The sequence below is a fragment of the Apus apus genome, chromosome Z, assembly GCF_020740795.1.
Source record: "Apus apus isolate bApuApu2 chromosome Z, bApuApu2.pri.cur, whole genome shotgun sequence".
NCBI lineage: Eukaryota > Metazoa > Chordata > Aves > Apodiformes > Apodidae > Apus > Apus apus.
The window spans coordinates 28,088,576-28,110,147 of record NC_067312.1 but is presented as its reverse complement, the minus strand read 5'-3'; the positions used below and the strand labels follow the sequence as shown (position 1 = coordinate 28,110,147).

At 38.4% G+C, this 21,572-nt stretch overlaps 1 protein-coding gene across 4 annotated transcripts; it reads left to right on the top strand.

Annotated features, from left to right (window-relative positions):
• Nucleotides 1-630: 630 nt before the first annotated feature.
• LOC127395337 (zinc-regulated GTPase metalloprotein activator 1A-like) lies at nucleotides 631-21,142 on the top strand. 4 transcript variants are annotated; one of them, XM_051642102.1, is made up of 15 exons: nucleotides 631-649; nucleotides 1,991-2,077; nucleotides 2,912-3,061; nucleotides 4,236-4,327; nucleotides 5,971-6,030; nucleotides 7,038-7,075; nucleotides 10,027-10,073; nucleotides 10,841-10,927; nucleotides 11,541-11,585; nucleotides 15,173-15,229; nucleotides 17,440-17,491; nucleotides 17,750-17,818; nucleotides 17,917-17,982; nucleotides 19,818-19,947; nucleotides 20,639-21,142. In XM_051642102.1, exons 4-15 carry the CDS (start codon nucleotides 4,267-4,269, stop codon nucleotides 20,710-20,712), a joined length of 786 nt encoding a protein of 261 aa, XP_051498062.1. In that variant the 5' UTR covers nucleotides 631-649; nucleotides 1,991-2,077; nucleotides 2,912-3,061; nucleotides 4,236-4,266; the 3' UTR covers nucleotides 20,713-21,142. The 4 variants fall into 4 exon arrangements, with proteins under 4 accessions (XP_051498062.1, XP_051498063.1, XP_051498060.1 ...); XM_051642103.1 differs by having other exon boundaries at nucleotides 636-654; XM_051642100.1 differs by lacking the exon at nucleotides 631-649 and adding an exon at nucleotides 667-826 and having other exon boundaries at nucleotides 2,965-3,061.
• Nucleotides 21,143-21,572: the final 430 nt, after the last annotated feature.

Here is a 21,572-nt window from a genome sequence, read left to right as displayed (position 1 = left end):
CAGCCTGAAGAAGAAAAGGCTCCGAGGGGACCTCATAGTGGCCTTCCAGTACCTGAAGGGGGCCTACAGGAAAGCTGGGGAGGGGCTTTTTACAGGGGCTTGCAGTGAGAGGACAAGGAGTAATGGTTTTAAACTGAAAGAAGAGAGATTTAGGTTAGAGATCAGGGGTAAATTCTTCAGTGAAAGGGTGGTGAGACACTGGAACAGGCAGCCCAGAGCTGTTGTGGGGGCTCCATCCCTGGAGGTGTTCAGGGGCAGGTTGGATGGGGCTCTGAGCAGCCTGTTCTAGTGGGAGGTGTCCCTGCACATGCAGGGGAGCTGGAACTCCATGATCTTCAAGGTCCCTTCCAACTCAAAAGATTCTGTGATTCCTCCTCCTGCAGACGGGGCTGAAAAGGAGTAGCAGGGGGAGGACGGAGGGCCTGTCCCGCGGCGAAGTGTCTCACGCCGCCCGCGCCTGCCTCACACCGCCCGCCCCGCGCCCGCCCCGCGCCCGCCCAACAGCCCCGACCCCGCCCCCTGGGCCCGGCCCCGCCCCCCTCCTTGCTGCGCCTGCGCACCAGGTCGCGCGGCCAGGGAGAGGCGCACGCGCGGGGGGCGGGCGGTGCCGCGCCGGGGGGGCTGCCGAGCGGCGCGTGACGTCTGGCGGGTGAGGTGCGGGGCAGCGCGTGCCCGGCCCGCGCTCCGATGGCGGCGGCGGCGGAGGCGGATGGGGAGGAGGGGGAGCCCTGCCCCGACCTGGTCCCCATAGACGCCGGCGGCGCGGAGCAGCGCGAGCTCGGCCCCAGCAGGAAGATCCCCGTCACCATCATCACGGGATACCTGGGTGAGGAGCGGCCTGCCCCGCTCCCCTGCCCGCGGCCTGCCCCGCTCCCCTGCCCGCGGCCTGCCCGCTTCCCGGCGCTGGCGGAGCGGCGCGTCTGCGGGCCGCCCGCGGCTGGCGGGGGAAGAGCCCCGAAGGAGAGGCCGGGCTGCCGCGGGGCTCTGCTGCGCGGGGCTCTGCTGCGCGGGGCCTGCCGGGCGGGCGGGCGGAGGGGCGCTCTGGCAGGCCTGGCGGCAGCCTGGCTGTCCAGCCGGAGCCTGCTGGTAGATCAGAAGGGCCCCGTAGTGCTGCCCCACAGCGCTGCCCCGCGTCTCGTCCAGCCGGTGCTTCGGGGAAGCGCCGGTCCGGTTAGAGTTGCTCTGCAAGCTCCTGGCGCTGCTTTTGCCGGCCTGTTTGCAGGGGACGGTGTGTTCAAGCCATGTGTGATGCATCACTTAATGTCAGAATACGTAATGTATCCGCCTCAGTTAAATGCAGACTGAATTGTAGTCTTACGAAGGTGGGTTTCCTCTTCCCTGCCTTAAACCAACACAGTTAGGGGGAGCTTCGCCTGTAGTTATACATGGTTAACAGGAGTCTGACTTCAGGATCAGCAACGCTATTCTAAACGTTGTCACTTTGTCCTGCATCATAGTCTTTCAGAAAACCCTAAGGGCATAGAAGGAAGGTTGCTTTATCAAATTCCTCCAGCTGTGATCTTGTGCATGGGGGGAAACTGTTAGTACTGTGATGTATCAGAAGTTGTGAACACTTTGCTTAACAGTGCCTCCTCTAATGGCAGCACATGAATAATGACAGAAGGGCAGGTCAGGAACAGCACTGAGAGAAGAGTAAGCTCACCTTGTGTTAAGAAAAAAAAAGTTTTCTAGGAAAAGACTGCTGAACTGGTAGGGGACTTGTGTTTTTATCAAGCACTGTCTCTTTAGTGAATGGAAAACTATAAGTCTTTGAAAACTGAGATTTAATGTGCTGGTAGTTTCATGGGGTCATATGTCTCTGCAAGTTAATTTTTACAGTGATAAAATAGAATGCTGCATACAGGAATGAAAACTTCTATTTCAGAAGAGATCAGATTTGTCCAAGGTGTGCATGCACAACAGTATTTTTTTTTCATTTGAAAATGTGAGCTTTTTTAACATTTTGATAGAAATATGGTCTGTGTTCTAGGAGCTGGGAAAACAACTCTTCTAAATTACATATTGACAGAACAGCATAATAAAAGAATAGCAGTTATTCTGAATGAGTTTGGAGAAGGTACGTAAACGTGAAGAAGCACTTTTTTAGCACTAAAATGACAAATATATAAGATTTATGGAAATCAAGAACGTAGTTTTAAATTCATTACTGAAATAATTTACATACCTCACAGCCTTCGGAAGGGCAAACAGGCATTTGGTTGGTGTCCATAAAATAACACTATGCAATAATCTGTTCTGCGCATAAATTCAGTCCCTCAGAGTCAAGTACATTTATGTATCACACTGTTGGGAGTGCTGTACCTCCATTTGTCCTACTCAGTTTCAAGGAAATGAAATTAAAATTTAAACAGTATGTTGGTAGAGAGTAATTTATTTTCTTTCCCTTCCCCTCAGCCACTTACAGATGGCATATTATTTTAGACCAAGGAGATGGGGAAATGTGTTCTTGGTGTCTGTGGTTCTTTGAACTCTTTGCTTTCCTTCTCAGGGTTTTTAACTGTTACGGCTATAATTTTGCATCTCTCTGTCAGCATTGCTTACAGTTTGCACTGTGTTGTTAGTGGGTGTTTTGTTTGTTTTATCAAGAAAGATGCATGCAACTTTTTTTGATCGTGGGGTCTAAAATAAAATATATAGACAGAGTCTTTATTTTATATGAAGGTATAGGCTGGCTATGCTTTCTTTTACCAAAGTTTATGCCACTTCATGTTGTACCTTCATCCTTTGGGTTTTGGTCTTTGTACAGCCAACTTGACTTTGGCTTTTAAATTTATCACAAACCAGAAAATACTAATTTCTAAAGAATGTATCAGAAACGTAGTTTCAGAATAAAAATGGATCCAAGAGTGAAAATGCATACTGACTTGAGTATTTCCTCTCTCTTTTTCAGGCATTGCCATGCAAATTTATAGATTAAAATTACAGTACTACTTGTATTTCCAGGAAGTGCCTTGGAGAAATCTCTGGCAATCAGTCAAGGGGGAGAACTCTATGAAGAATGGTTGGAGCTCAGAAATGGCTGCCTGTGCTGTTCAGTAAAGTAAGGAAGGCCTATTGTACAAGTTCTTACAGTGGGTTTTGGGGCAGTTGAGGAAGAGAGAAGCATCCAGGATTTGATTTCTAAAATTTGTGGTAGTATTGATTGACATTTCTTTTGTCAGCTAAAAGAAGAATTGGAATTTGGGAGATGGAAATTAATTTCCTTTGGATTATAGAAATTTATTTCCTTTGGATTTGGACTTAGTGTCTTTCAGAAAAATAACATATATACCAACTTAAACAGCATTGGATATTGTAGAGTAGGGAGCTCTTCCTCTTTTCTTAGTATTATGTGTTTTATACAGAGAGCTAAAGGTTCAGGGAGGCTGGAGCTAGGACTCACGTTTCTCAGTTTCCACAGTAGTTACTCTTTGTGTTTCTCTCTGTATGTTGGCTAGTACTTGAATCCTGTATACCTCAAAAAGGGTGGAGGGAAAACCTCTTAGTGACCTAAAAAACACAGTATTTCAATCTTTAGGCTGATGGTCATGTTGAAAAGCAGGAGTGTAGTTGTTTCTTTGGCATGTTTTTACCCTATTTGTTTGAATGCTGAATTTCTTGTGCTAATTGTGTAGTAAAGGTAATGAATTGCCTGTTTGTCCAGAATGCTTGGAAGATCTGGTCCTGTGCCTTAAATCCTGATAGTAAGTAGAAAACAGAAGACACTGTTGCATTAGTTTCCTATATAAAAGGCCTTATGTTTCTGCTTCAGGCTACCTTAATCAGCTGAAATTTAAATAAATGACACATTTCAGTTTTGCTGTAGGTGAGGTGGAAACACAGGACAACATGGTTCAGTACTCCCACTCCCCTTTACTGCCCCCCCCCCCCCCTTTCTTTTTGTGATGCCAGATGCCAAACCAAGTAGTTACATATTTATACAGTCCTACTGTCTTTTACAGGGTTTTCAGTGTTGAAAACAAATCTTCATTTAAATCACCTTTAGTAAGCCTGTTGGGAGTAGGCAAATGCTGTTTTCAAACTAAAACGAAGCAGAGTTATTTGCATAATACAAAGCAGCAGCTTGATGACTGAATTTTCATTATAGGCTGTAAGTCCTGACTCAGGACTTTGCTTTGATGGTACTGATGCTGCTTTCTGCATCAGAGGATATGTGTTAATACATGTTTTAGCTTGTCTTCTCTGTTCTCAAGTTCACTTGTTTCTTCTTACAGGGACAGTGGTGTGAAGGCTATTGAGAACCTGATGCAAAGGAGAGGAAAATTTGACTATATATTGTTAGAAACAACAGGTTTGGCAGATCCAGGTAATTAACATTATGACTTTCATAACTGATAATTCTGATTTTATGAAGTGCTTGTTTGCTCACCAGTCAGTTTGCTGTGCAAAATGTAAAGTGGCAAGTTGTCAGGCACATGCTTTTATTGCCATATAGGCTAAAAATGAATTGCACAAGGTGCAGAAGCAGGGTTGTGTGGGGGGTTGTTTGGTTGGATGTTCTGTTTTGTTTGAGCTTGCTCTAAATTGACTCCAAAGCTTAACAGAAATCTGGTTAAACTGTGTTTCTATCAAGAGGAGACACTGACCTTGGAGAAAATAAATGGTCTGAAACTAGTAGTTTACAGTAGGATTTGGTTGTTCTACATTGGTCTTTTTAAAGTATAAATTGTCAGCATCTGGCCTACTGTTAAATTGGTTGTGGTAGGCCTTGTATTTTGTGAAGTAATAAAATATGCTATGAAACAGGCTAGTGCTTTCTTTTGGTAGGTACAGAACAATAATAGATCTCTCCAATTCCTTGTGTGCTCTTCAGTGATACTTATTGTAAGAAAGTCCTTAAACTTGAGCTCATGTTAGTAACAGCTGTCTAAAACACTTTTCTCTGAAACATCTCAATTAAGAAATGTGTTGTTGATTGAGAGTGAAGGAGATTCTTACCAGAAGTGTAGTTGTTTCCCGTTTAGGAGGCTGATACTTTCAAGCTCAAAGTTAAATAGTTGTCATGGTGAAGTAATTTTCTTCAAAAGAAATTGATTTGGCCTCCGTTACACACAGATTCTATTTGAGTCAAATTGGAAAACTATTAAGGTTTTTGCTCAAGACTCATCAGATTAGTATGTTCCTTTATGCTTTGCAAAGAAATACAAATTACTATACAAAGAAGAGAGAGTGCTACATGTTTCATTATTCTAGAAGCACCTAGTCTGGATGGAAATGTAGTGGATGATGAGGCCTAGTGTGTAAAAAATACTAGAATCATATAATCATAGAGTAGTTCAGTTTGGAGGAAATGTTAGGAGGTCTTTGGTCCAATCTCCTGCCCAAAGCAGGGTCAGCTCTAAGACAAGTCCAGGTTGTTTGGGATAGCAAGGCGTATATCTCTGTCCTCTGAGGATAAATGTGACACAGCCTCTCCAGGTAACCTGCTCTTTTTGTGGTAAAAAAAGATTTTTCTGATATACATGTTCTGAACCTCTCTTACTGCAGCTGTCTCACGTCCTTCTGCTACATAATGGCTCTCGTCCTTTTGCCACAGCCTGGCTCAGTCTTCCGAGTGACTCATGAAGGAGGCTGTTGTTAGGTTCCCCAGAAGCTGTCCCTTCTCCAGTCTGAATGAATTCCAGTTCCCACACCTCTCTTTAATTGGCTTGTTCTCCAGCCTTAACTTTCTTGGTGATCCTAACACTGAACTTGCTCCATTTTATTGATGACTTTTGGAATACTTATGCTGGAAGTAGTAGCCAAATGTGCATAATAAGTATAATGCTTTGGTAGGTGTTGTTAGGTAAAATGTGCGGTTGGGTATTTGACATCTATGATGCTTTCTGAGTTTGGAAGAGTGAAGTTTCAAGTACAGCACTACAAATAGAGTTTCTCTGTGAAATGTTTGAATATTGATAGTTTACTGGAAAATGTCTATTTTGGGAGTAAATGTACTGCTCTTCTTAGGCGCTGTGGCCTCCATGTTCTGGGTTGATTCTGAGCTGGGAAGTGACATCTATCTTGATGGTAAGAAGTCAAAGCTTGTTTTCCAATGTCTTGGCATTACGTATTTGGATTTAGTGTAGTGTATTCTTGTCATTTAAGGCAACATTTCAGAAAATGTTTCAAATGCATTAAATTGCTTATTCTGATGATTTTTTATCTACTTGGTGAGGTGTTTCATTTTGATCAATTCAACGAGTTGTGTGATGTTTTACGAAGGGATCAGATGTAGAGACATCTTGATTGTGGTGCAAGGCAGGAGAAAAACCTCATTAGTTAGTTGTTTACAAACATTATTTAGAAGTAATATTACAGCTCTCATTGTTATTTTTTTTCCAATGCAGTATTTCCTGAATTTTGCTTCCTTTTTTCTGAACTCTTAGCTTGTCAACATCTGGACTGTCCTGCCTGTTGCTTTTGCTTTCTTTGCCTGTTGTACCAATTAGCTCCACTATTTGCTGTGTTCCTTTAAAAATATGAGTTTAATGTAAATCATCACCATATGTAAAGAGTATATTGAATTTACTTTATTATTTTTTTAAAATGTAGGTAAAAAAACTTCAGCTTGAAGAAGTCCTACTTACACTGTAAAATACCCATCTGGCCAAGGAAACATGCAGTTGAATAGGGAACATCTTCCTAAGTTTCTGCCAGAGAACTGCTGTTTTAGGGTCACTTACAATCAGAATAAATGTGTACTTCAGTTAGTCCTTTTAAGTTGTTTGAATAATTTTTAACAGCATACCTCTGCCAATTTGATGTTGTGGAAGAAGGAGGGTGGCATCCATCATGCGAGAATTTCTCTCACCTGCTTTCATAGACATTTTTTTACCACAAATACGGGTAACAAATAATAAACTGATTAGGTGGCAGATCTAATGTTCAGGTTAACTGGAAGCATTGAAAGTATTATAAGCAGTTGTAAATGTGATTAAACTGTTGCTTCAGAAATTATACAGGGAGTTTTACAAGTTACTACATTGTTGGCTGCTTTCAGCAGATTTCTGTTTAATTTTAAGATTCTCTTTTAGGTATTGTATCTGTTGTTGACGCAAAGTATGGATTGCAAGTAAGTTACTGAATTTGTTGTATGGTTTAAAACTAGTTATTAGAACACATATTGCAATAGTGTTCATTCAGATGAGTTACAGTTTTATAATTGCTTTAATTCTCACAACAAATGAGGATGTATTTCTGTTGCTGTGGTTTGTTTCTACAGTATTTTGAATAGGAGCAAGGAAGTACCAATATTGATAGGAATTCAGATTCTTACCAGCACTGTAGCGTGCCTGCTGGTAGTTGTCAGATTGCTATACTTGATTCCTTCTAGTTCTGTCACTTCACTGGGGGATCTTAGTTGTGTTCCAAGTGGGCATTTGGATTACTGTAAAACAGTGTCATTGGTCTGTGTGACTTGAGAAAGAACAGACCTCTTGATACTAGTGTGGTATTGAGTAAGTTAGGGCTCAGATGGGTAAAGGTGCTACTGTGGTGGCAACTATGGTGAGGGGAGATGAGAGAGCCAGGTGTTGAATTACCACTTCGGATTAAAAGATTACTTCATTACATGGGAACAGAGAAAACAAGCAGGTATTCATCTACATGAAGTGTGATGTAAGAGCAGACATATAGAACACTGAGGTTGGGTAACAGCCGTAATTGAGATTAACTTGAATATTTAAACTTCTTTTGTAATAGCTAGTCATAAAAATAATTATTTGCAATGTAATAACTTGCAGAGTACTTTGATTAGTTACTGATTTTGCAGGATTCAAAGTAAAAGTGACCATAAGAGAAGATGCCTCCATGGTATAAAAATCCCATCATGCTGTGAAAGTATTTTTAATGTCTCTGTATTTTACAAGGGCTGCAAAAAGCTGAGAGAACCAAAGGATAATGGTTAAAAAATAAGGAAGTGATCCCTTATTTTAAAGACTTTATTTTTGTTTGGACTGTGGATTTCTTGTTTCAGTTGAGTTGATGAAACAGCTGATTTACTGAAAGGAGGCAGTCCTGTCGTCCCCTCAGTTTGAGTTGCACTAATCTTAACTAATCTAACCCTATGGCAGACCAGTTTGGCGAGTTAAGGTGTGTTTTGCAAGGACTTTTTTTGAAGGAGTTGGGAGAAGAGCAAAGCGAAGGGGCTGAGAGCTAGTTTATCCTTTTAAGCATGAGCCAACTCTTAAACCAGCTCAACAATCACAAGAAACCACAGCATCTTTTAAGTCAGCCCCCTTTTCAGCTGACTGTCCTCATACTAATTCTGATGTGTTTATTACTTGCAAAAATGTTGTTCTGTCTTCATTCAATGCTGATTTACCAGCTTGAACTAAATATAAATATGTAGCAGTGCTGAATTATGGTTGTTTAAAAAATAAGGTTTTTAATATTAAACTTTTAAGTAATGTCAGAAGCAAAAACATTTAGAAACATTCAGCTTTTCTATCTATTACTGTATTTGACAGCTCGTGGAAAACTCTTACGCTATTTGATCAGTTAGCCTGTACAAAACTGTCATCCACTCAGAATAATAAAATCTTCACACATTCTCAGTTAGATGCCAACTGGTTGCCAAGCTTGACCTCAGCAGCTGCTTGTGATTGAAAGAATTCTAAAATCCATACAGGTGATGACATTGAGATAATGGGAAGCAATTTAAGGGTGTCATGCTTCAAGGAACCAACTCATCACAAGAAAAGCTGACAAATAATGCCATGTGACCAGTCAGCCAAATTGAAACTGAAGTGGTAATTGGTGTAATGGGTTATTGCTGTAATGGGTTTGTTACCCAGCAATCTGAAGTACTTTTTTACATCATGGGCAAACAGTTGGACAACTTGAAGTGACAATTCTCTACTTTCAGGACTTGACATCTGTGCTACTGGCAGTGTCCTTTTCAGGGTAACAAATCTGACAGCATTTAATTCAATTGAATCAGTACACAGAGGATTACAAAAAAAAAGTCAGAAGTTCACTCCGACTCAGCCTGTTGTTATGCTCTGTTTTGGTTGTGCACAATCAGGAAGTAGTTGTTTTTGTTTTGTGTTGGGTTTTATATGTGTCTATGTTTTGGTTTGGTTTTTTTCCTATGACAATTAATTCCACTTCCATTTGGTGTTCTTATGTATTTATAGCCAAATTAAAAAATAATATTCCTGGTACATTTAGAGCTGATGAATGAATGCAAAGAATTCTAATCTTCCCAGATATGTCAGGAATAAGATCTAAGCTGTTAGGAATATCACAGCAACAGTTTAAAGTTTTGCTGCCTCCAGGTGTATGTGATTCTTCTGTCCTATAGTTTGCTGCCTACATGGCAGAGCAGGCAGAAACTAACTTGCAGCTGAACCTTGGCTGCTTCAGTATAAAGTTTGTTGCTCTTTTTAAGTTATTTATGAAAGTAAGACGTTATGTTGCCAAATTGATGCTGCTGCTTGAGATGCCAGCACATGGGTACAGCACAAAGCTGCAGGTGTTTAAGATAGTCAACTCCTGCAGCATGACCAGAAGCTGCTGCTTAAATCAGTGCTGACGGACTGTTCTGCCCAGTTGCAGCTTGAATAGGCTGCAAACACTGATGTTTGGGCAGGCTTGCCAAAGAGGAGTAATTCATAGAAACCAGGAATAAGAGTTACGAATTTTTAATAAAAATGTACAGTCTGTCAAGTCTTTCAGAGAAAAGAAGTATTCAATTATGTGTAGGAAGTCTTGTACTGCAAGCCTAACTCAACTTACTAGAAAAATTACTGTACTTTCACTTTTTTCAGATATGGTTTTCCATGGTTACTTTATGTCGTGGTGACTTTTACTTCATCATAAATCTGAAAAGTAGTTAAAAATAAACACTATAATAGAGTTTTCCAACTCTTCGGCATTCTAGTAATAAAAAGAGTTTTCATAAAAAATTGTAGGCTTCTGAAATATGTAACTCAGATGAACTGGTTTTGACTTCCTTAAACTGCAAATGAGATTAAATGTTGTTTGAATATACTTAATCCAATTGTTTTTATTTTTATCTAGCACTTGACAGAGGAGAAGCCAGAAGGCCTTATCAATGAAGCATCTCGGTATGGATATATATAAATTAATTTTGTATATCACAGCTAGGAACTGTGCTGTATGGAAGTTCATTAGAAATGCCTTTTCTTCTTTTACAAGGCTTTTCTCTCTTCCTTTGCACTTAAGCCAAGGCAGATTGGTGTAACGAGATAGAAAATAGAAAACTGACTTCAAGCTCCATTTGGTCTTTCTGCTGAGATCTTACTCTTCTGATACTTACTTTAAGAGGGATGGTGTTTTACATAAGTGAAGGAAAACCAGCTGTGTTGAGGGAAAGAAAGATTTGCATGCTGGAATCTACCGGTGGTCAAAGTACAACCAGTGATAGAGGAATAATTTTTGCTAGATACAGAGCCATAGTCATTAACGGTTATTGTAAGAAAAGAGAATTCAGGTACAACTTTGTGAAGAGTATATGAAAGACAAATAGGGACCTCAGAGGTTCATAAATTACAAAACATTGCAGATTAGATTGTGTCTTTTTTTAAAACAACAACAACAAACCAAATGACCCAAAACAAAAAAAAAACCCCACTAAACAAAATCTAGGAAGCCTTTGCTGCTTGGTGGACTCTTATAACACAGAACAGCACCTCAAGAAGACAGTAGTACTGTAGTGATACTCCATGATGTTCAAGTTTGCTTAATGCTTGCCTTTCTGTAGTAACAATGCTTATATTATTTTCTTGGTGCTGTGGGAGAGGAGGTGGTGTTTTTGCCTTACAGAATAAATACTTGTTCATGTTGGTTTGTTTTTTTCCCCACTAACACATAGGCAGGTTGCATTGGCTGATCTTATAATCATCAATAAGACAGATTTGGTTTCAGGAGAAGAACTGGATAAAGTCAGAGCATCTGTAAGGTATGAAAATTCTGACATAACTGTAACTATACTGGCTCAAAGTTTATTTCTGTTTAAACATAGGTACATCCTTCTTACTGTTAATATTGAAATTAGATCTTGTTACTACACTGACATAAATCCTTAGCTCAGCAGGGAAAAAGAGATTGTCCATTTCTAAAGGCATTTCAATACTGTTGTGTTTTGAGTGTAGAAGAAGCTGAATAAATGATCAGAGACTTGCCCTACCTTTTTCCATCATACCATGGTAACCAAATTGAAACCCTGAAATTTTGAGTTTCTTTAGAACTCTGTTAGTAGTTTGAATTCTCAAAGCTGCTGAGACCCAACAGAGCGTATCATGAGGAATCTTGCATAGGAAAATCCTATTCTTAACTGGTAGTATTTTGTTGTCAGAACTGACAAAGCTCCCCTGCCCTTACTTAGGATGTAAAAAAGTAAAAAATGAAATCTGGTTGGCGTGTCTGGTGCTTTGTTCAACAAGTTGGTAATGGAACATGGGAGATGGGCTTATTGTTGTGCTATTTCTCATGCTGATTTCTATGGTTAAGTTGTTCAAGGAATGTGTTACAGTTGTATTTTCAACTAACTTTTAATTTACTTTTTGTTTTAGGTCAATAAATGGACTTGTTAAAATTATAGAGACGCAAAGATCAAGGTATTAAATGACCACTATTACTAGGTACCAGATCCTGCTTCTTTTATGACAGATTTAAGTATGTTATTAGAGCAGTTTTGGTAAAGGAAAACTACTGAATTAGAAATATTTAACTCGATATTTATTTTACTAGTAAGCATTTAGGTAAAGAAATTTTAGGTAAATAAGTTTTTTTTAAGAAGTAAAAAATGTATTTTTCTTTGTTACTTTTCACATCCTACACTCTAGTGTATAACTAGTTTAAAAAGAAATCACTATTAAGAGGTAGCTTAGCTTACAGAGCTTATCACTAGTGGGCTTTATTGGACTTTGCATTATAACCATAAATAGTTCTTAGTTACATGAGGAGTAGGTTTTACAAAAGTTTGGATATTGGCAAAACCTGAATTTTGTTCTAAGTTTAATGCAAATATGACTTTTAATTATTAAAGCATTCGTGTTATATTGCCATTCAAGGAGTTAGAGCATTTGGAAAGTTCCTGAAAAATGCTCCTGTAAATGTAGTTTAATTGACTTCAGCATATGCCAAAAATGTAGCAGATTTTTAAGGTAGTCTTCTAGGTAGAAATTCAGATGTTTCTTATAAGTTGTTGACCAGACCTAGCAGTTAAGGAGCAACTTGTAAGGCCAAGTTGTGTACCTGCACCATAATGTTTTTTTCCTATTGTGTCATTGTCACGATTTTTCGCACTTCCGATGACTGCTGCAAATAAGTTGCTACTACAAAATTTCTTTGAAAACAGTGCAAGGAAGTTAATAAGAATAATGAGGAGGAGAAATAAGAAGGAAAATTAATTGCATTGTTTTTGCTATTTTTCATTGAAATTCTGACTCATATTTCTTCTTTAATAAGGAATTAAATTGAAATGTTATTTCCAGGGACACTAGGGGATCAGTGTATCTTTGAGGCTGCTGGGACTTTATTGTGTGCTATTATGTCAATTATTTTACTACATTGTGATAAATGTTCCTATAATACAGGTTCCTGTTTTAAGTACTTTTAGAAGGAAAAATAATAGACGTAATCTTAAGAAAATATACTTGGATTTTAAAAGTTACTGCCAAGTGTACTTGGAAATTGTGGAGAGAAGTATTTGCTGTTGTTGGCTAATGAGATAGGATCAACAACCAACTGTAGAGTATGTATTTTATTTGATAACCCAAGGTTTTGAAGGTGGGTGCTTGTCTGACTTTAAATATTAGCTTGCTTTACGTTTCCAAAAATGTTGAACTTACTTGAAATTCTCTCTGTAGTCTGATCACTGGAAGTTTTATGCCCTGCTGTTGTACAGTCACACAACAAAAAGCATCCTCTTAAGTGACTATCATGTTTTTATATAGTGATAGTTCTCAATATTGTTTTCATTTATTCAAGGACGAAGGTGAAGTGTTTAGGTAGCTTTGACAACTTCATACTCCTTTCTTGTTAACTTGCAAATTCTGTTGAAGAATGCTTAGAACAAGAGTAAACAGTATTCTAGAGGGGATCTTGCTGCAAAATTTTATACTTCTGTTAATTTGTCCTGCCCTGTAATTTCAGTATTATTAAGTTAGTATTTAATAAAGTTGAATTATATGAGAATAATGCTACTGGCCTTTTTCTGTCTGTAGATGAAGATGAGAATGTTCTGGTAACTCCAAATTAATTGTAACAACGATTTTATTTTGATGGTCATCTTGTATATTTACTTATAGCTTATTTTACTATATCCAAATTGGGTTATCCTTTATTTTTGAGACCTCTGTTATTTACAATTTTCTTTACCTCTGTGCAATGTGATGTGTCTATATATGTATATAGACAGTATATATGTACTAATAGATGTACTAATATTTGAGTGTAGCATGAAAGATTGAAAGACAAAAGAACAAATACTGCAAAGTGATGGAGCTGCAGAGATATAATTGTGGCATTCCATTTCCTCTTCTTGAGTGAACTTTTGGGAACATGATAGTAATTTTTAAAAATCTGGAATTTATGAGGAATGGGAAATTTTACCTTTGCCACAGAATGCAGAAGAATATATAAAGGATGATCAGGGCTTAGGAAAAGACATGAAAAAGATCTGCAATAGATTGCTCCAGCTGAAACCAAAGAAGTAGCAACTTACTGTGAACAAACAGTGGTTTTGAGAAAGCAAATTGGAAGTTCCTTGCTCTTCAGTTGCAAGGCAGAGTACAGAAATGGTCAGTAAAGTGCTTTGAAGAGGGAAATGAGCAAACTATTGATAAACAGCTCATAAACAGTATATGCACAGGTCTGACTCCCTAGGAAATCAGTGCGAGTCTGAGGCCAAGATTTTTGTAACAAAACCAAAAAATGGTTTCTGTAAAGATGATGATTGCATCCAGCATGGTTAACAATTTTGAACAGGATTTTAAGATTCGTGCTTTAAGTCTTAAATCAGTATCTGTCCATGTTCATTGGGAAGAGTTGCAATATGTGAAATGATGTATCCACATCTGTACCATTCTCTGTCATTAAATTTTGGCTGTTAGATTAAGTGGACTCAGGTGCAGTCCTCAATGACAACTCTTGTATTACTAGTAAATATGCTTCAGTGAGTGATACATACTGTCTCTCCCATGCTTAAATATTCCAGAAGTGAAATTGGCACAAAAATAATTCATTAATATGTTATTTAAGAATGTATCTTCTTTAATAAGGTGGTTTTGTCCCTCAAAAGCCCACATGTAAAAGGGACCAATATAGCACTTTCTTGAGTGTTTCTATGTTTTTTCAGAACACCACTGAGAACAAACAACTAGCACTGAGCTATGTCATTAACTCTGGGGAGGTGTTATTTATGAATTTCACATTATTAATCTTTCATCTTAAAAACTGCTTTGTACAGCTACTGTCAGATGTAAAAGTTCAATATTAACAGCTACATTCCAGAGATATTTTTGTTTTTAACCTCTCATCTTCCTTTTATTTATCCACATATCATTAATTGCATTTAGAAAGTTATGAGTTGCTATTAGCAGTGAAGCTTATAATCTATATTGTTTTTAGAAAAAGAGCTTCTTATGCTAGTTTATAGGTAGCTGTTCTTGAAAGTAAATGTGATCAGTGCTATCTGTTCCATTTTACATTTTTCATTTGTCCAAGTTTCAGATGTTAGAGCTAGAATTCTTCATAGTAACCCTTGCCTCATAGTGTATTTCAATTTTCTTTGCTAACAGTGGCAGTATATATTCCAGGGCTTTGTGTATTGAGAGGAAGGTCTATATTAGTAAATATTAGGGGTGCATTATAATTGCTGGGAAGAACTTCCAATGTAGGGAAAACCAATTATACAGGAGTCCAGCATGAGGGATTTTACAATCTTTCTTGAAATTACCTTGTATTTTACTATATTTTTAAAAACTTGTATTTATGTGCTTTTGTATTACTGTGTTAGTAAAAATTGCATTTCCCTGTAGCAGACAATATCAACCACCCAGATCCAAAAGTAAGGCTAAAGATTGATGGCATTAGAATGACAGATATGAAAACAAACATGAGAACTATTGTAAACATAATTAAGTATACACAATATTTATATACAGCAAAACCAAAAAGCTTGCTTTCTTCCCTTGTTTAGAGTTGATCTCTCAAGTGTCTTGGACCTGCATGCTTTTGACAGTTTATCTGGAATAAGGTATTGTGACAACTTCACTGTATTTTGCTAGAAATAATGTCTGTTTTATAAATACATGGATGAAATAGATACATTCAAATCCTGGCTCAAATTTACATCTGAGTTTCTGTTAGAAGGCAGATTAGTCACTAACAACAATGCAAAGGTAGAGGTTCTCAACACTTTCTTCTCTTCTGTATTTATCAGCACTGTTGGGCCTCAGGCTGTGGGATCACAAATCCAGGCCCATGCAAACCTTACCCACCATCAGTGAAGGAAGAGTTGGTATATGAACTATTACAGGAGCTTTACCCCTACAAATCAGTGGGCTCGGATTCCATTCACCCAAGGGTGTTGAGAGGGGTGGCAGACGATGTTGTGGGGCTGCTCTTCATAATCTTTGAGAAGTTGTAGAGATGGGAGGAAGTCCTAGGTCACTGGAAGAAGGCTAATGTCACCCCCAGCTATAAGACGGTTTCAAAGGTGGGCCCAGGTAATTATAGGCCCATCAGCTTTATTTCAGTCCCTGGAGAAGTTACAGAATGAATGGGGAAAGCCAGCAGGGATTCACCAAGGGCAAATCGTTCTTGACAAACCTGATTGCCTTCTATGACGAGGTAACCTGCTTGGTTGACGCAGGGTAAGTGTTGGACATTGTTTACCTGGACTTCTCCAAGGCTTTTCATATGGTTCCCCACAGCTTCCTCCTAGAGACACTGATGCATTTTGGTCTAGACAAGTGGACTGTGCGGTGGGTGGTGAACTGGCTGACAGGCTGAGCTCAGTGGTGGTAAATAGCTTCCTTTCAAACTGTCAACCAGTCACAAGCAGGGTCCCTAGGGGATACATATGGGACCCAGCATTGCTTAATATCTTCATAATTGATCTGGATGTTGGGATAAAGAGCATCCTGATGAATTTTGCCAATTTGCAGAGTGAGGAAGTGGATGCTTTGAAGGGAGAGCCATCCTGTGGGAAGACCTGGTTAGGGTGGAAGAGTGGGCTAACAAGAACCTTAAGAAGTTCAGCAAAGACATATGTAAGGTCTTACAACTGTGAAAACAATCCAGGAGTTCAGCAGAGGCTGGGATCTGTAGGGCTGGGGAGCAGCTCTGTGAAAGGGACTTGGAGGTCCTGCTGGATAACAAGCTCAACATGAGTGAACAGTGTGCTGCTGCAACAAAGAAAGCCAACAGATTGCTGGGCTGCATCAACAAGGGCATCACCAGCAGAAATAAGTCATCATCCCATTCTACTTAGTGCGTGTCAGGCCACACCTGAAATAATGTCTTCAGTTCTGGTCTCTGCTGGAGGTGTGGGAAGGTCTAGAGAAGGGCCACAAAGATGATGAAAGGACTGGGAGGCCTGGCATATGAGGAAGGACTGAGATAATTGGTTTTGTTCAACCTTTAGAAGAGAAGGCTTAGGGGGAGACCTCATTGCCATGTTCTAGTATTTATAGAATGGTTACAAAGAAGATAGGCTCCCTTTTTACAGGGAGCCACATGGAAAAGAAATGGGCTAATGGGTGCAAGTTACTTCTGGGGAGATCCCAGTTGGACAGATGAGGGAAAAATTTTCAGTGAGAACAATCAACCATTGGAAAAATCTCGCCAGGGAAGTTGTGGATTTCCCCAGTATTGGACACTTTTAAGATTAGGCTGGACAGGGTGCTTAGACAGATGATCCTTGAGGTCCCTTCCAACCTGTTGGTCTATGATACAGTAAATTAACTTAGTGTTACAGATTTAATTCTCAAAAACAATAGCTTTGTAATTTTTTTTTCTCCTTGCTTTTCAAATCATCCTTGTAAAGCATTTTTAAAAAATCAACATCTAATAAATAGACAAGTGATTTTCTCTTCTTGCTTTAATGATTTAGTTGGTGTTTTGTTCCTACCCAAGGGAATATCAAGGGTGTAGTACTTCTTCAAGTATAAATATTTAAAAAAACAAAGATACTGCTAATCATTATTGTAATTGTGTTTATATTTTAAAATGGTAGCATTCTAACAGAAGTCATTAACTAGATCTTAACTAGATCGAGCCAATATAATTAAGCATATCTATTTTGAGAATGAAACTGATTTATCACTTGGAGCATATTCAGAGTATACAGTCTATCTTTGATATTTTCATTTGGCATTGCAATACTGAAGAGTTTATTTAAGTTTTAAAATAATGACATTTGATCCATCCTACTGAAATATGACATGTAACTGCTTTTTTCAGTTTGCAGAAAAAGCTTGAACATGTAAAGACAACACATGCACATCTAGATAAGGTAATTACCAAAACGACTACTTCAATCATTTTTGTGATAACAAGGTTGATCAGGGTAATTGCTGGTGTTGCATACTAGTCATGTTACCTTTACAGCAAATTAGAGCAGAATAAAAATGGAGAATATATGATTTTTAAATTTCCCATGAGTATATAGTTGATTTTTTATGAGGCCAAGTTATAAAAAACACATTTTGAAATTAATATAATGAAATGTTTATTCAGTTTGATAATAGTAGGTGAGTCTTTCCATTTGCAGGGCATAATTACAGTAACATTTGAAGTTCCAGGAAATATAGAAGAAGAAAACTTAAATCTCTTCATTCAGGTAAGTAATACTCGCTGTCAACTGAAAAATCAGTACGGCTTTTTATAGAAAATTTTCCCATGCTATTCTGTGTATGGAAATATTTTTCCTTTTCATAGAATCTCCTGTGGGAGAAGAACATGAAAGATAAGACTGGACACACTACGGATGTTATTAGACTGAAGGTTGGTCAGAAATTATCAAATTCTTCGTTTTGTGCTTTTCCTCTTTCCCACCTAAAAAACTGCAATGAAGTGTCAGTTACAAGCCTGTCAAAAGTGCTACTGGATCACTGTAGCAGTGCAGACAAAATGGAGAACAGCAATTTGTCCTTGTTCTGTGCAGAGAGACTGTTATCTACTGGCTAGCAGAGAGACTGTTATCTACTGGCTAGCAGAGAGACTGTTGTCTACTGGCTAGTGGAACAGGTCGAAAGGAGACAGCTGACACAAGCAAACATTGTTCTTACTTGTTTTGAATTGAGAGGGAAGATGTCCTGGACATCACTGGCAGAGCTAAAAATCAGGATGCAGTTAAATAACTTTTGCATTTTTCACCACTGTTGCTTTGAAAGGTTCCATCCATCTCACATAAAAGTCTCCTTACCTAGGGTTGTAACTCAGATTGCTATCTGTAATTATAATTGTTGGCGTAATATGTGGTGAATTTGGAGTAACATAGCAATGCAATACCAGTGTGCTCTACACTTCAGACTTTTTACAGTATTGTCAGACTCTAGTTCTAAAGATGCAGCCTCTTAAGTATTCATCCTGCTGGGCACTTCATGTGTTTTTTAGTAGCATGGCTTTGAGAGGAGTATAGGTGACAATTTAGGATAAATTTACATTATACCAAGCAGCCAAGTCAATAATTAAAATATCAGAATCAAGTTTCTTATTTGTAAGGCTGTAAAAAATACAAGAAAATATGCTCTGTTTTGTGAGGACACTTGTGTGTGTGTCATGGAGAGCATCATAATTATTTTCATTTCATTGGAAGAAGGATTGTATTCTTGCTCTTTCATCAAGAAAACAAGAATATCCTTGTTCTGACAGAGTAAAATAGCCACTGGTGCATTTTAAGCTGTCTGAAAACAGTACTGCTATGCACAAGTACATTTTTATTTTACTGAGCATTGGAATCAAATAGTTCTTTGGGAGATGCAAGGTCTGTGATAAGCTGTATGCTCGCTATCAGTCACACCAAAGCAAATGAAGCCCAGGTAATTATAGAGTGGTTTCCCAAGTTTGTTGCTTTTATATTTATATCTTGCCTCCGGTCATAATCCTTTCAGCAGTGATAGTCATAGAATTCCAAGTAATTTGTCAAATGCAGACCTTTTTACATTAAATACTTGGAACTGTTTGTTGTGTTTTTTTAGGGAAGTATGAAACATGTTTTACAGAACATGTTTCACTAGAATATTTTGTTAAGTTTTACATGAAGTTACGAAAACTTTTTTGATACAGCTTTTGCTGTGTGGGTTAATGGACTCAGTCTGACAGTAATTCCTTTTAATTCTGTTTCTAGTCATTCCACCTCACAAGTGTTCATGCTTTCTCTAGTATTCAAAGATTCTGTTTCAGATTAGTGAAAAGGCTTAGCATGATAACTTAATCAGAATAATCTGAAATCAAACATGTTTGTTTATTTTACATAATCTTTGATAGGCAATCAGACTTTCTTAGATACATAAAATCATACAGCACACATATTTAAAGTGGCATAGTAGCAGGTAACACTTTATTTTTGCTGAAACATGTGACATACTAACCAAATGAGGAACCGAAGGCACAGTATGGCAAAGTCTTATTTATTAGTCTTTAAAAAAAAAAGAGATGTGAAAATGGATGTTACAAGTGGAAGTGATCATACTACGTAGTGGTTTTGACTAACTGGTGCGTAGTTGCTAGGAATATTTTTACTTGCTTGGCTTTGCTTCAGAGATTTTTTTTTCCCCTCTTAATGTATTTAATTTTTTAAGGTTTGTTTATATCCTAACAGTTATTTTTCTGAAAAGGGACTGGTATCTATTCAAGGCAAATCTCATCAGGTGATAGTCCAAGGTGTCCATGAGCTCTATGATCTGGAGGAGACTGCAGTAGCCTGGAAAGAAGATGAAAAGAGAACTAATAGACTGGTCCTAATAGGTAAGAAGACATTACGTATCTCCTTGTGTGACTTCAAGAAGATGTTCTTTCAGCATGCAGTTCTGTGCCACGTCCAGTGGAAAGAAACCAGTGTAAACTGACCAGAATAACGGCAGTGGGTATGTTCACTGTAGGCTTCAGCCAAAGGTTTATCCATCAAGACCTCTATCAGTTCTGTATTCCAGCTGAGAGGAATCAACACTCTCCCTTGCAGTGAAAGGAAATAAAATTAAGTACTGAAAATTCATGAAGTATGTTGGCATATTTCATGTTATTTTTAAAATCCATTTTTATGAGTATCGTGATGGGAGTGGCTTGAATGGTTGATCAAGTACTCAGTAACTGCAAGGAAGATAATTATAGCCATTAAAATGTATGAATCTTGTGTTTTTCTGAAAAGCTTATAATGCTGAGGTTGTACATTTCTTAATTTCTTTGTGTAACTCTCTCCTTTGCAAAGTCTTTTTTATTACCAAAAAGCCCATGTTTTTCCTCCTTTCCCTTACTTGTACAACTTGAAGTCTGTCACTACCTGTTCTCTTGTTATCTGCAGCCTAATTGTAATGCTGCTCTGTTTTCATTCAGTCAGGATAATGAATATTTTCTTTGCTGAAAAGTCTAGCAGGTTGCTACTTGCAGGCATTTTTGTAATACGCTGTAAAATATAGTTAAATTTTTTTTCTCTTCACAGGCAGGAACTTGGATAAAGAGACCATCAAAGAAGATTTCATAGCCACTATGAGAGAGAAACAACGAAACAGTTGACATCACACTACAAAAAACATGAAATGCCTGCTTAACCCTGCAAGTTTTTTATGACAAAAGACTGGATGAAATGCAGTATACTCCTTTGTTTTTCATCTTGCAATTTACACAACAGTTAAACCCTGGAGTCTTCTTAGGACTCCCAGCTGACCTCCTGTTTAAAGATTAGGTCTTACAGTTTAGAATCAAACACGAAGGATTTGGCTTGTATCAGTTATGTCAGCAACCCTGTCAGCAATGCAGATAGGGAAAATAATAGTTTATGCTGTACATGAAGTATTACAGTAGGACTATAGTAAATGTTTTTGAAGCCTAGTGCTTTCTCCAGGTAACAGCTCTCTTTTTCTACTGAAAATGAAGTGATTATTGCCTGTGATGTAATCACAGTGAAAACTATTTAGTGTTTACTATTAAACTGTCTTAAATCTTTTTCTGCTTGTATTGTAATTTTTGAATGTGTACATCCATCCCAGGTACTGCCAAACCTGTTGTATAAATGAAACTAAAAATACACAGATAGCAGAGGCTCAAGACCTTGGGACAGAGAGGAGCTCTCAAGCATGATGAGGTTGTGCACTTCTCCATCCCACTTCTCAGGATTCTCACTCTGCTTTGTTCTCCTCTATGTCCTCACACATAGTTATACTGGTAACACGGCCAAGGGTGGGCTCTTTATCCTCTTCTCCCAAGAACATTGCTGTTTTGTTTTGTTTTATATTTAATTATTTTTTTCCTGGTCTATTCTTATATGTCATGCATGGAGCCCTAAGTCTTGTTCTTTTGTCATGCCAAAGTCAAAAGAGTAGGAAGGGTCAGTGACAGAGCTCCAGTAAAAGCTGCTCTGAGCGAACTGATGGCTG